The 13,973-nt window shown below is 34.5% G+C and overlaps 1 protein-coding gene across 3 annotated transcripts in view; it reads right to left on the bottom strand.

The window, feature by feature from the left end:
* Nucleotides 1-13,973, bottom strand: part of MANBA (mannosidase beta) — a 118,838-nt gene that overhangs the window by 28,848 nt on the left and 76,017 nt on the right. For all 3 annotated transcript variants that reach the window (XM_051964179.1, XM_051964178.1, XM_051964177.1), the window contains exon 11: nt 9,551-9,718. In XM_051964179.1, the coding sequence (XP_051820139.1) occupies nt 9,551-9,718 (168 nt within the window). The remainder of the gene's footprint in view (nt 1-9,550; nt 9,719-13,973) is intronic.

The raw sequence follows: 13,973 nt of genomic DNA, 5'->3' as shown, positions 1-13,973 counted from the left end.
GTCATCTTAGTCAATCTGAAAGCCAATCTCAGAGTTATCTTAATTTGCATTTCTCTGAACAATAGTGATTTGGAGCACCTTTTCATATGACTAGAAATAGTTGTAATTTCTTCATCTGAAAATTGTCTATTCATATCCTTTGACTATTTATCAAATGGTTGATAAGCTGGCGAATGGTTTGGACAAAATCAAATTTTTCCTGAGTTACCTAGGTTACCTATTTCCATTGCAAATATCACCATACTTCTAGTGATCCAGGTTTATAACACTGGAGTTACAGCAAGTTCTTCACTCTTTCTTGTCTCTATTCCTCATATATAATTAGTTGCCAAGACATGACAGTTCTACCTGCAAATCTCTCAAAATCATCCTCCTTCTTTCCTGCCACTCATGTTGTCATTACTTTATTTCTAAAGTTCATCACTTCTCTCTAAACTTGTACAATAATCTTTTACTTGGTCTCCCTGGCTCCATTTTCTACAACCCAGTGTTTACAGAGCTGGTAAACTGCTGTTCCTAAGCACAGGCACTCCCCTGTCCAAGAAGTTTTAGTAGCTCTTCAGGACAAAATATCATGTAACGTTCTATCTAATAAAGTTATAATGGATGATCTGGGATGACAATATGATACAGTCCTGAGAAAGATTACACAAAAGAAATGTTATGCAACAGGAAATTAACTAAGAATTGATAACTAAAAGAACTGTTCAAATGAGTATGTCTTTTTACTTTTAAACCACCCATGTAGTATTTTATTTAGTACCATGTGTCTTCAAAGCACTCTACAAATGACAAGCACTCTTACAAACACTAATTATTGCTCATAATATCCAAAGGAGGCCAATAAGTCTTTGTGAGATAATCATTTTACAACATGAAAGGCAATAAACGGAAGTCAATTTATTCTTGTACACTGGTATCAAAATTGTGACTACGAGAGGGAAGTCACATTTATATTTACAATAGTTTTTTAAAATTACATAATCATTAATTAGCCTTCATATTGCCCTATAGAGAAAAGGAGTAATATTCACATTAAATGGAAATATTATACATTTAATACCAGAAAACACTCAAATGGTCTACTAAAGAAAATAGAGACACTTTAGCCTGGTATTCAAGATTTTCTAAATTCTAATCCCAAAATACCTTTGCTATCTTATTTCACAACCACACACATACACACACACACACACACACACACACACACACACACACACACTCTCTTCAAAGTTGGAAGGGATTCAAGAGACCAAAAAAATAAAAGGAATACCTGAAAGGAAAAAGGAATGCCCGAAAAAGGAATCTCCTCTAAAAATTTAATAAAAACTACTAAGATTTTTGGGAAAATCTGAATAGTTGAATTTATAAGAACAATAGCCATTTGCTATTGATAGGTGATTACAAGATATGAAGAGGAAGTTGCCAAATGAAGAAAGGCAGGCTATCAAATAAGCATATGAAAAAAATGTTCCAAATTGCTAATAAGAGAAACAGTAGTGATGATAATGGACATTGTTGATTTGTCTCTAATCTAATTGAAAAGAGTGCTAGTTTTTCTGTTTTACATAAAATGTTTGCTGTGGGTTTTAGACAGATATATTATATTAAGGAAGGTACATTTATTCCTGCTGACTAACTTGTTTGTTTTTAATAGAAATGGATATTACTATTTGTCAAAGGCTCTCTCAGCACTGATATAATCATATGATTTTATTACATTTTCTATTAATAAGTTCAATTATTTTAGAGTGATGCACATAAAAAACTAACCATGCATCATGGTTATACATGCTCATGTTATACAATCTTTAAAATACATCATTGCACCACTCTACTAATGCTTCAATATTTTTACATTGATATTCATTGTTCTTAACCTGGGGGCCACAGACTGGGTCCATAGAAAGATTTCAAGGGGGTTTATGAACTTGGATTAGAAAAATCTTCCTTTTCAAAAACCTCTAATTGAAATTTATCATTTAACTCTTCGATTTAAAAAAATTTTCCCCTGAGAAAAGGTTCACAGGTTTAATCAAATCATCAAAAGTCAATGACCGAAAAAAAAAAGATAATGACAAAAAGATTTTAAGAAGCTGCCTTTCTCTACTCTTTTTCTTGATTTAGATATTAAGAACATATTTTTTACTACAGAAATTATTCATTTCTTTTTTCTAAACTAGTCATTTAAATAATTTAGTTCTTCTGTTAATCTGGGAATTTTATTATTATTTTTGTAAATATTCATCTATTTCACTTATCAGTTTTCTTGGCATATAATAAAAATAATTTCTGATAGTTTATTTTCATTTGTTCTTCATTTCTATAAATTCTTACATGAATTCTTTTGATTCTTTGATACAATTTTATTTTTTAACTTCTAAATAATTATGTATCTGTTTTATTTACCTCCTCCAAGAAAACAGTTCTCAGTTTTACTTATCAATTAATGGGTTATTTTGCATTTAATTTTGTTCATCTCTTCTTTGCCTTTTTAGCACTTCTACGCTGGTGTTTTGTCAGGGTTTTTCTGATTTGTTGCTTTCCTTTTTTTTTTTTTGTAATTACATTTCAAGCTCCTGGATCTGTTCTTTATCTCTTTTGATGATGGAAGCATGTAGAAATATAAATTTTCCCATAAGGACTTTAGCTGCATTCCTTAAGTTGTGATACACTGTTTTATTAATTCTTTGTTGAAACTTTCCACTATTTCTATTATATGCTCTGTGACCCACAGATCTTTATAACTAAATTATTTATTCTCCAATGAATTTTTATTCCTTTCTTCAAAGGCTCTTTATTGATTAAAAAAAAATTATTATACTGGGGTCAGTAATAGACATATTTAATAGTTTTGTTTTCCTGTACTTGATTGCAGTGTGTGTATGTGTATGTGAGAGAGAGAGAGAGAGAGAGACTCAATATCAATCTTGGTAAAGGTACCATAACAGATGTAAATATGTAAACTTTCTGATTCTACTGAGTAATTATCAGAGATCTATTTCTAATTTTTCTAACTTTCTACTCAGGTTCCCAAATTGTTTTTTGTTTATCTTTTGTTAGCTTTGCCTAGGTCTGAAAGGGGTACATTGAAGTCTCTAATACTTTTTCTATTTCTCCCTATAATTGAATTAAATATTTAGATGCTATGATATTCAGGGCATATATATTAAAGAATGATAGTGGTCCATTATCTATGAAGTTCTTAAATATAACATAATGTCCCTATTTATCTATTTTATTGTCTATTTTTACTCATTCTTTTTCTGAAATTATGACTATTGTCTACTTTTGTTAATTCTTTTTCTGAAATTATGATTATTTTCCTTTTTTTTTTAGTTTACCTGAGATTTTATTTTCACCCCTAATTTTAACTGTGTCAGTCTTTCTGTTTCAAGTATGTTTTGTGTAAACAATACACTACTGAATTCTGCTTTCTAATCTATTCATCTAATTTTTTCCATTTTATAGATGAACTCATCCCATTTGTTTTTGTATTTATTAAAGTTAATTACATATTTTCCTCTACCTTGTCCTCTTGTATTTTTTCCTCTTTTCCCCAATCCTCTCCTTAATAAAGAAGAAGGTGGTAAAAGGGGGGTATGCATAAAGAGTGATATATAACCAAAACCATTTATTTCCATTCACTTTCCTCTCTTCTTTTCCCCCTGCCTGCATCTATCATAGGTTTTTATTCTCTTTCCTTTTAATGACCTTCCAACCCTCCAATGTGGAGTTTGTTTTGCTTATAAACTATTTCACCTATCCTATCTTCCATCTTAAACCTTCCCCCTCACTTCTCTCTTCCTGAACTTTCCTCACCACCATAGTATTTTCTTTTTGAAATTAATACATTTTTACACCATGCTTTGGTTTCTGCCTGACCAGATTTGTCTATATTTATCCAATAGTCTTTTTGTACAGTTCTACCCTGAATGGAGATGTTATAACAGTTTCTCTTTTGTTTTCTTTATAATTATTCCTGCTGGTACATTTTAAGAATTTTTCCTGGAATGTCCTTATGGAATTTGAGCTCTTCTAGGTCCTAAACATGCCACCATTTTCCCACAATTCCCAGAAAAAGAACAGAAGAACATGACTCTTCATAGGGTCCATCTTCCATCCTTTGTCTCTCAAATGAACCATCAAGTGATCTAGCTCCTCTGCCTCTATGGTCTCAGTTGGTCAAATCAACATTATATAATTTATGTAATCAGTGCTCTTAGGAAATAGGACCTCTTTCAGGTTACTCCCCACCAACTATGGCAATATGAAAGAGAATGCAAATATCTCTTAGAAAGGATGGTGAATGTGTACTGAGTTTCTTCCCAGGTAAAACTAAACTATTCCTAACTAGATTGACCATAAAAAGAGAGAAAAATGGATTACTAAAATAAAAAAATCCCATAACATCAGACCAGAGTTTGGGGTACCTAATTTAGCATTTTATTAAGGAAAGGAATAGACAAATCATCACCACAACTTTATTCAGTTCCTATAATTTGCTCTAAATCACTAGGTATGCTCTGCCATCTTCATTAGCCACACACAGTTATTATAAAGAAAATTTATGCTGCTCCAGACTCTTTCATTTCTATTATTAGGAAGGAAATAGCTTTCACACATATGTCCAGGAACCAATATTGTTTAGCCATATGGGAAGAGTTTCCATTTAGCCCTATTTAATTAAATGGTAGAGAGCACACCACAAAGTATATAGGTGCTTATTACCTATAATTTACAATATCCATGTCCACAATACATTCCTTTTGCTTATCTAATACAAATGAGACCCATACTGCTCTCCTCAGTGGTCTTCCAAACTACAGTCAACTTAGCCTAAAGGCAACAGAATATCTGCTCTCTGGCAATTAGAACAGCCTGAGCCTTGCAGAAACCTCTGGGCAAGCCCCAGAGGGGATTCATCCCAAGATTCTCTCAAATGTGGATACCAGGATGATTTTAAAGAACAAGGGTAAGGAAATGGCAGGACAAAAGCACCATTACTTCCTTTGTCACAGATATCACAATATAATTCCCATATTATAATTCCTATACACTACCATTAATCACACCTACCTCATGTTCAAAATACACATCTATAGCTTCTTAAAGGAATGAGTATTACCACCCTTGAACCCAGCAACAGTCTTCTTTTCATCATCCCCAGAAGCATCTGTTTCTGCACCCGACTATATTTACTCAGAGTGCTGGTTGGATTGACCCAACCTAGTGAACAAACTTCAGAAGTTTCAGCTGCCCACACTTTTATAGTAGTTTGAAGAGTCAAGCCCACACCTAAAGACTGATTCTCTGCCCCAAAGGTAGGATCCAATAGTATTCAAAGTAAGCATGGGGAGTAGAGAGTTCTTTAATCCAGTTCAATTTCATACTTTTCCCTTGCTGCCCTCCTACCTACAGGGAATCTGCTAGGTAGGAAACTGATCAAGTAATGGCTATGGGGCCAAGAATGTAAACTCTCCTTTATAGAAATCCCTGAAAAAGGGGTTCTCTAATTAGATTTCCTTACTGATTTAGTCAATTTTTCAAGAGCAAATTCTCTGCTAACTATCTGTGCAAATGGAACTTTGAAACTGTCAAAGTTACTCCTATTAGACAACTTTAGTAGCCACTGTTTCAAATGACACATTAGTTTGCTGTTAACATTTCTCCTGCAAGTATTCCTGCAAAAATTTGTTCACCCTCCAACAACCTGATGAACAAAAGCACTTCTATGATTCTAGTATGATGGTGATATTGATGAGAAAATTGGGAATTTCTTACTACTGAAACAGTTTCCTAATATTTATTCTTCCTGCTCCTATTTGCTTTCCTTCCAGTCATAATCTCACATTCTCCAAGGAAACTCAAGTCAGAGATCATACATTAAATTCCCACAAGGACAGGGAGACAAAAGATGGTTCTTTGGCCTTTCTTTAGCCCTTTCCACCTGTGCTATTCTAGATCTATAAGCTATACCCGACTTTAAAACATGATGCTTTTTTTAAAAACAAGACTAAAATTGCCCATTCATTTCTTCCTCTAATTGCCTGATTGTTATTTGTTTTAGTCCTGTCTGAATCTTTGTAATCCCATTTGGGGTTTTCTTGGCAAAGATACTGATTTGCTATTTCCTTCGCCAGCTCATTTCACAGATGAAGAAATGGAGGTAAACAGAATGAAGTGACTTGCCCAAGTGTCATACAGCTATTAAGCATTTGAAAACAGATTTGAACTCAGGAAGATAAGTATTCCTGATTCCAAACCTGATATTCTATGCAATGCACCACCTAAATGTCCTAAGTGGTAATATACAGGGATGATTTATCTTCATTCTTTTTAAAGCCATCAATAAATGTCATGAGTACTTGACTTTTTCTATTTTCTTTTCAAAGTAAACAAGCAAGGAGTTAACCCTACAAAGTAAATAGGAGATTTCTCTTTCTTACCCCAATAAGAGGGTTTCCTATACACACTAAATAACACTGCAGCAATGTCCTTTCTCTGGTTATCCAACCACCAGAGGCTCCTATTTTTCAGCAAAACCCTTTTTTCACTTGAACAATAAATTTGCCATAGAACCATTAAAACCTTACAATGTCCACCATACCAAATATTATGGGCCAAAGATAGGCCAGTCTGAGAATTCAGGCTTTATATTAGAATGTAATGAGATACTTGTAAATCATAAAATGTAGAGGGCCGGAACTCTGGAGAAGTATACTTGAAACAAGGTGTTAACTCAGTGGAATTGATGAAATAATGGTTCTCTAGTTTACATATATCTAGTATGATATAATGATATAATCACTCTAGTTTGATATAATGATATAATCACCCTAGTTTGATATAATGATATACTTAGTATACTGTAATGATGTAATTGTAATAGGATATTTAAGGGCTGAGAGAAATAGGGACAAAGGGAGACTGAAACTGTTTGAGACTGGCAGACTATATTGGAGGAGACTGGGTCAGACTGAGACAGGGTCAGACTATGGCAGACACAGACTGTGAAGGAGACAATAAAGACTTTAGACTCTATTCTTGTCCATCCTCGTGTTGGTGACTATCCTGCTGAGACCAAGGCCCTTCTGGAGGACCTCCAGAAAGCTAGCCCAAGCATTACAATAAAATGCAATTTTAAAAAACCTCATTAATAAAAAGGGATAATATGTGTGAAAAATAAAGATAGTAATTCAGATAAGATAGCTATTCCCATAATCCTCTGCATTCACCATGACAACCAGCCATATTACATCAAAAAAAAGGCATTTCTCATAGAGCAAGAGGAATACTTTATAAAATCCTGGACAGCAATTCCTCATACTCTGAATTTTTTTATGTCTTTGGAGGCAAGGAAGCCATGTGGCCTCACTATTCTATATATAAAAAAAAATCCAGCCTATATAAAACAAATTATTGCTCTTTCTACAAATCTCTTTTTATCATTTTTGTCCTACATAATTTATGTAACATTAGAATTTATTTTGTTGAATGTTTGTTAGAATTCATTTGTAAAGCTATCATATCCCGGGTTTTTTTCTTTGAGAGTTCTTTGTTCAACTTATCTGAGATTGATTTATTTTAAAATCTCCACTTTTATTCCATTAATCTGAATATTTCATATTTTTGTGAATATTAATCTACTTCACTTATTGCTTTTGAACTGGGTAAAATAATTTCTATTAATTTCTTTTATATACTGTTCATGTGGAGTCAATTCTCACTTTCCATTTTTTATATTAGCAACTTGTTTTTCTGTCTTAAAATCAGATTAGTCAAGTTAATTAGATTTAAGTCAGATTAATTTCATTAATATATTTTTAAAAACTAGGTCTTTTGTTTGTTTGCTTTGAATTATGTTTCTATTTAATTTAGAAATCCTATTTCCATGTTTAGCTGAAGTTTTCTGATTTGCTGTTTTCTAAATTTTTGGTTGCATTTATTGATTTGTTCTCTTTAGTTTTTAATAGCTTTTTAAAAAAAATTCTGAACTTGACAAACGCCAGCAAACAAGATCTTATATAAAGTAGAAAAGGAAAAGAGAACTTAATATTAAATTGGTGATTTCTATCATATGTTTTTTCTTTTAAAAAACATCATAAATTCAACACACAGTTTCAAAGCTGTCCTACTTGTCCAAATTTTTTTTTCAATCAATAATTAATCAATAAACATTCATTAAGTACTTTGCTAAGTGCTGGGGATACAAATAGAGGCTAATACCTGCTCTCAAGGTGTCTACAATAAAGCTATATACAGGATAAATAGAAAATAATTAACAGCAGGAAGGCACTGGAATAAAGAGGAGTTGGAGAAATATTTCTTTATAATCTAGGATTTTTTTAAGGGTCAGGGGAGAAACCTCACATGGTGCAACAAGGAAGTAAAAAGGCTTTAATGCCTGAGGCACTCGGATGTGATCTCTGTAGCTAGCAGGAACTGCCACAAGTGCCGAAACTGACTGCATTGAGGAGGCATCATTAACAGGAGGCGACTCCTTCTTTTATTGGCTGTATGTGTGACCTCTTAGACCTGATATAACTAATGGGACCAAGAGATAGTGCAGAGTGCAGGAGAAATAGTGGGAGCACAGGATGTGATCATGTACAATAGACTTGTGCTCACAAGCTCCCGTGTCCAGGTGTTCTGTTGAACAAAGAACTACTGCTCAACGAGGCGGTAGCCAGGGACATCTGAAAACCTGGGATAAGGTTAAGATTGGCGACCAGTGACCTGGGTGGCCACAGATTTTAGTTATGATTTTAGTTTAATCTAGTTCCTTTTGTTAAGAGAAACTAGGAAGGTCAGTAATCCCAGTGGAGGAAAGACATTCCAAAAATGGGGGAACTCCAGAGAAATTGTCTGGAATGGAGAAATCAAGCAATGGTCTTGTTTATTGAATGGTCAGAAGGCTAATGTCATGGGATGAAGAGTAGGTGTGGAGGAATAAGGGTATAAAACTGGAAAAGTAGGAGGGGACTAGATTATGAAGGGCTTTGAATGCCAGAGCATTTTATAGTAGATACAATAGGTGATAAGAACCACAGAAAGTGCGTGTGGGGGGAGCAGGATTAGAAGAAGGATCAGACATGAATTTGAGGAAAATCACTTTAGAAGATGAATGGTGGATTCAAATGGGAAAATACTTGAGGTAAGCACTAGCAGGCTACTTAATCCAGGCGTGAGTTGACCAAAGCCTGCACCAGTGGTGGCAAAGTCAGAGGACCAAGAAAGGTGAAATTGTCAGGCCTTAGAAACATATTAGATACAGAGGCCATCAAAAGTTGTGATTTAGCCAAGTTAATCAGAACTAGTTAACATTAATAAGTCACTTCTCTCTCTCCTCCCCACAATAACAGCCCGATTCTGCATTGATCCCCCTAAAGTCCTATACTTTGTAAATGTATATAAGATAAGGCAGCAAACCCAACAGTGAAGACAAAGCAAAGTGCTGGGGGAAAAATATCCTAAAAGTTGTCATCCTAAGGGACATTATCCATATTATTTAGAAATTCATTCCTAAATTCACTGAAATGGTACTTACTGCCAGGACAATTTCTCTGATATTTTTCACATACAATGTCACATAGTCTCTGAAGTAGATTTGACGTTTACTGGATGGCACAGAAAACCAATTCTCTGCCAAAGCAGCTTCATTTTCATTGTTACCACTCCATATGATGATGGATGGGTGAGATTTCAATCTTCTGATCTGAAATTTTAAAAAAGAAGGAGAGAGACTACTTTATTTCACACACGTAAGACAAAGAAATATGAAGCTTCCTTCTTTGAACAGCTCTGGGTAATAGCTTGAAATAATGGTTCTTTAGCAATCATGAATTTGCAGCCATATAGTATCATCAGAAAAATGTTGCTGTTTAAAAGGTAGGTTATGTTTCAGAGGAGTTTGGGATCCTTGAAAGCACTATCCAACCTTCCAAATACAATCCAGCCTCTGCTCTTCTATTCCCATAAAATTCTTGGCCCAATGTCACTATTTTTATGCAGTCCCTAATCCAGGTCTGTGTCCTGATGGACTACACAATGGGCTGCCCATTAAAATTCATATAATTGACTAGACTACACACTTCAGACACCACTATTAAGGTGATCCTGGGGAGTGCAAGCTCAAGCTGCAAAAACCACAAGAATGGACTTGGTGACAGACTGTATTGCTGAAAAGAACTGGAAGGAGTCAAGAAACCATGATGGTGAGTCCTCTACAAATCTGTATTATCAATCTCAAAGGGACCCTCAACGTAGTTTTCTTCTACAACCCAGTGTGTAGGGCAACTAGATCTCATTTCTAACAGCTTCTATTCCAAACCTCTTCTTGCCTCATCAAACCTTTCACAGCAGTCCCTATCCCCAATCTCACAGACCTTGTCTCACACTTTATGGAAAAAAATTGGGACATTAGCTTAGAGCTTCCTCTTCTTTTCACTTATTCAATTCAGTCTTTTGATACCATCTCACACTACCTCCTCCCTCCCTCCCTGATGACAAAGTGGCCCTTCTCCTTGCCATAGGCAATCTCTCTACAATGCATTCAACTGTATTCCTTTCTATCTTCTCCAACTGTTTTCACCATGATCTCATCTGTCTAATCTTCAAATGTACTGTTCTTTCTATAGCATAAATATTTCTGTACCTCCCCTATTTAAAAAAAAAAAAAGTCTCACTAGTCTCTTGCTAACTATTATCCTACATCACTCTTTCGACTAAATTTCTTTTTTTTTTAAAAAGTCTTAATTTTTTAAATTATACTTTATTTAAAGAAAATCTGTCTTCTCTCCATTTTACCTCTCCTCAAACCTCCATCAATGAGAAAGACAAAACATCTGTTACAAACATATATAATTATGATAGATATATATGGCATGTAAACTCAAGCAAAACAAATTTTCACACTGGGCAAGTCCAAAAAATATATATGAATCAATCATCATTAGCCCACTGGCATCACAGTGGATCATTACCAGAGTTAAATCTTTCAAAATTGTTTGCCTTTACAATTTCTGTCATTATGTAATTTTTTTCTCCTGGGTATACTCACTTTACTGTGCATCAGTTCATATATGATCGAAGTCTTTCCAGACTTTTCTGAAATTGTCCCCTTCATAATTTCTTAGAACACAATAGAGCATCACATTCAAATAACCCTGATGTTTAATTATTTCCCAGTTGATGAGCATTCTCTTATTTTCTAAGTTTTTGCCACCATGGAAAAGAACTGCTATAAATATTTTTGTACATATGAGTCTTTTTCCTCTTTAATCTCTTTGGGGTCTAGGTCTAGTAGTGGTATCACTGAGTCAAAGGTATGTTTAATAACTTTTCTGGCATATTTCAAAATTGCTTTCCAGAATGGCTGCCAATTTATAGTCCTACAAACAGTATGAGAACATTGTGGTTTTTTGCCAATCAGCTCAATAAGCATAAGATAGAATCTCAGTTTTCATTTACATTTCTCTATTAGTGACTGAAAGCATATTTTCAAAACTGCCTGCACATATGTACTGACCATTTGATAAAATAAGGACTGGCTTATTATGTTACAAATTTGAATAACGTTCATATCTAACATACGTGTGTGTATTAGAAATGAGACTTTTATCAAGTTGTCATAAAGAATTTTTTTGCCATTTTCTTGTTTCTCTTTTAAATTTTATCTGTATTAGCTTTGTAGAAGAATCTTCTTAATTTTTTAAAAAATTATTTTACTTTATGTGATCCTTTCTACCTAGCCTTGTCTAGGTATGAACTCTTTCCCCATAGGTATATCTAATAATTTTTTCCTTGCTCTTCAAATTTACTTATGATGACTCTCTAGCATCTTATTAGGTGATCTTATCACCTCTTATGGGTTCAATTATCACTTCTGATAATCCCCTAATTTTCACTAAGTTTTGATCTTAAATTATCAAACACCTGCTGGATATTTAGGATTGAGTGTTCAATGCGCATCACAAACTCAGTATAATACAAAACTCATGATCTTTCCCCTCAAACTCTTTGTATTTCCCAATCTTCTTATTTACTATTGAGGTCACCACCATTTTACCTATTATTGAACATTATATTTGACTCATCTCTTTCACTTTCCCACATATCTAATCTGGTTGCTAATCACTCTACATCAGGTGCTCATCACCTTGCCTAGACCTATTATAAGAGCCATCTAGTTTTCCTGCCTCAAACTTTCCTCCCTCCAATTTTTTTATCACATATGTAACTGCCAAAGGAATTTTCCTAATGTACATTTCTACTCACATCACTCCCCCTACTCAGTAAGTTCCAGGGATTCCCTATTACCTCTAGGAGTGAATATAAAGTAAAAATAAATTGCTCCATTTGGTGTTAAAGGCTCTTTACAATCTAGTCTCTTTCTTACCTTCTTATGTATTACTCTAAGATCAAGTCTATTTATATAATTCCCTCAACACAACAATCCCTCTGACTATTGTGTTAACCTTTGCATTTTTGTCCCCTCTTCCTTAAGCACACTCTTCAACATCTTAAGAATCCTGACTTTTTTTTTTCAGAACTCAGGTCAGAGACCACTTTCTAAAAAGATTTTTCAATGTCCTCTCCAGCTACTAATACCTTCTCATCTGAGATTAACTTCCATTCATTCTGCATATGTAATTTGTACCTATTTAATGTACCTATTTAAATACCTGTTGTCTCCCCCATTTTGAAGGCAGGGATGGTTACTGCCACTAAGTAAATTTCTGTTGGGCCCTGAAACCTTCTACCCCACCCAGTTTCCATGACCCCTATGACACAGTGCCTTGGTTAACAGTACAAACTAGAATTGAGTTGAGGCACCCGAGCATGTATTCTGCTGACAGGTGTGCTCTAGGTATTCCAGCAAGAGAAATAAGGCACAGTTATGCATCGAGTACATGCCAAGAATGGGGCAAGCACTTCCCTCCATTGGAAGGACTGTTGCCAAGGCATGTGACCTGGGGGAAATGGAGGATTGTTGCGGGGAAGATATAAGGGACAAGGGACGAGGGAGAAACAAAGAAATCATGAGAGACATCATGAGCTGTACCAAATAAAGGGTGGCTGCTGCAACCTTCATTGGGTGTGGTGACTATCTCGTCTTGTGTAATCGGAGACATCCCAAGAGTTGTAGAGGCGACTAGGTAAGGAAAAGTACCGCTCAGTTAGGAATAGCCCAACAAATTTCAAAATTTCTTGACCTGGCATTCAGAGTCTTATTCTCCTCCTTCCATTCAAATTAGACTATTCATTATACTCTGTATATAGAAAGTACTTTATCTCTCCATTCATATAATTTCCTATTCATGCCATATCTTCTCTCCAAATAATGAATATGAATTCATTCTTTAAAGCCCACTGCTAGGCTTCTAGGAAGACTTCCCTGGGCCCCACATCAATAATAACTTTTTTTTTTTTTGTAACTAAACCTCACACCTTTTCCTAATACCTTTCTTAAGCACATGTCATTGCATTGCAGTTATATATGTGGGTGGATATTTCCCATTAAATTATAAGATGAGAGAACAGGAAGAATGTATTATGTAAGTTTTCTCTCTTTATTACTTAATGTGGTATTATATATTAACTGCTTGATGAATGTTTGTTCATTTTGATTTAGATGTTAAATACCTAAAATATATACATGACAGTGATCCAAAGCAGGGTCCGGTCAGCTGCCTGTTTTTGAACTATCCAGGGTCTAAAAACAGTTTTTATATTTTTAAATTCACCATAGACTTTCTAGACAACAGCACTGCAAAAACAAGTATAACACAGATTCTTCTCTCAAGGTATTTGCAATCTAATTGAGAAAAAGACCTACATACACAAATACCTATGATACAAAGGAAAGTGGGATAAAACTACTCTGAGGGAAAAAAAAGGTTATAAGAAATGTAAAGAACATTTTCAGTTGGGAAGGAAAGGAGTGACCAAATAAGACTTCATTCTTGAGG

The sequence above is a fragment of the Antechinus flavipes genome, chromosome 6 (assembly GCF_016432865.1).
Source record: "Antechinus flavipes isolate AdamAnt ecotype Samford, QLD, Australia chromosome 6, AdamAnt_v2, whole genome shotgun sequence".
Lineage (NCBI taxonomy): Eukaryota > Metazoa > Chordata > Mammalia > Dasyuromorphia > Dasyuridae > Antechinus > Antechinus flavipes.
This window is presented reverse-complemented; position numbering and strand designations above follow the sequence as displayed.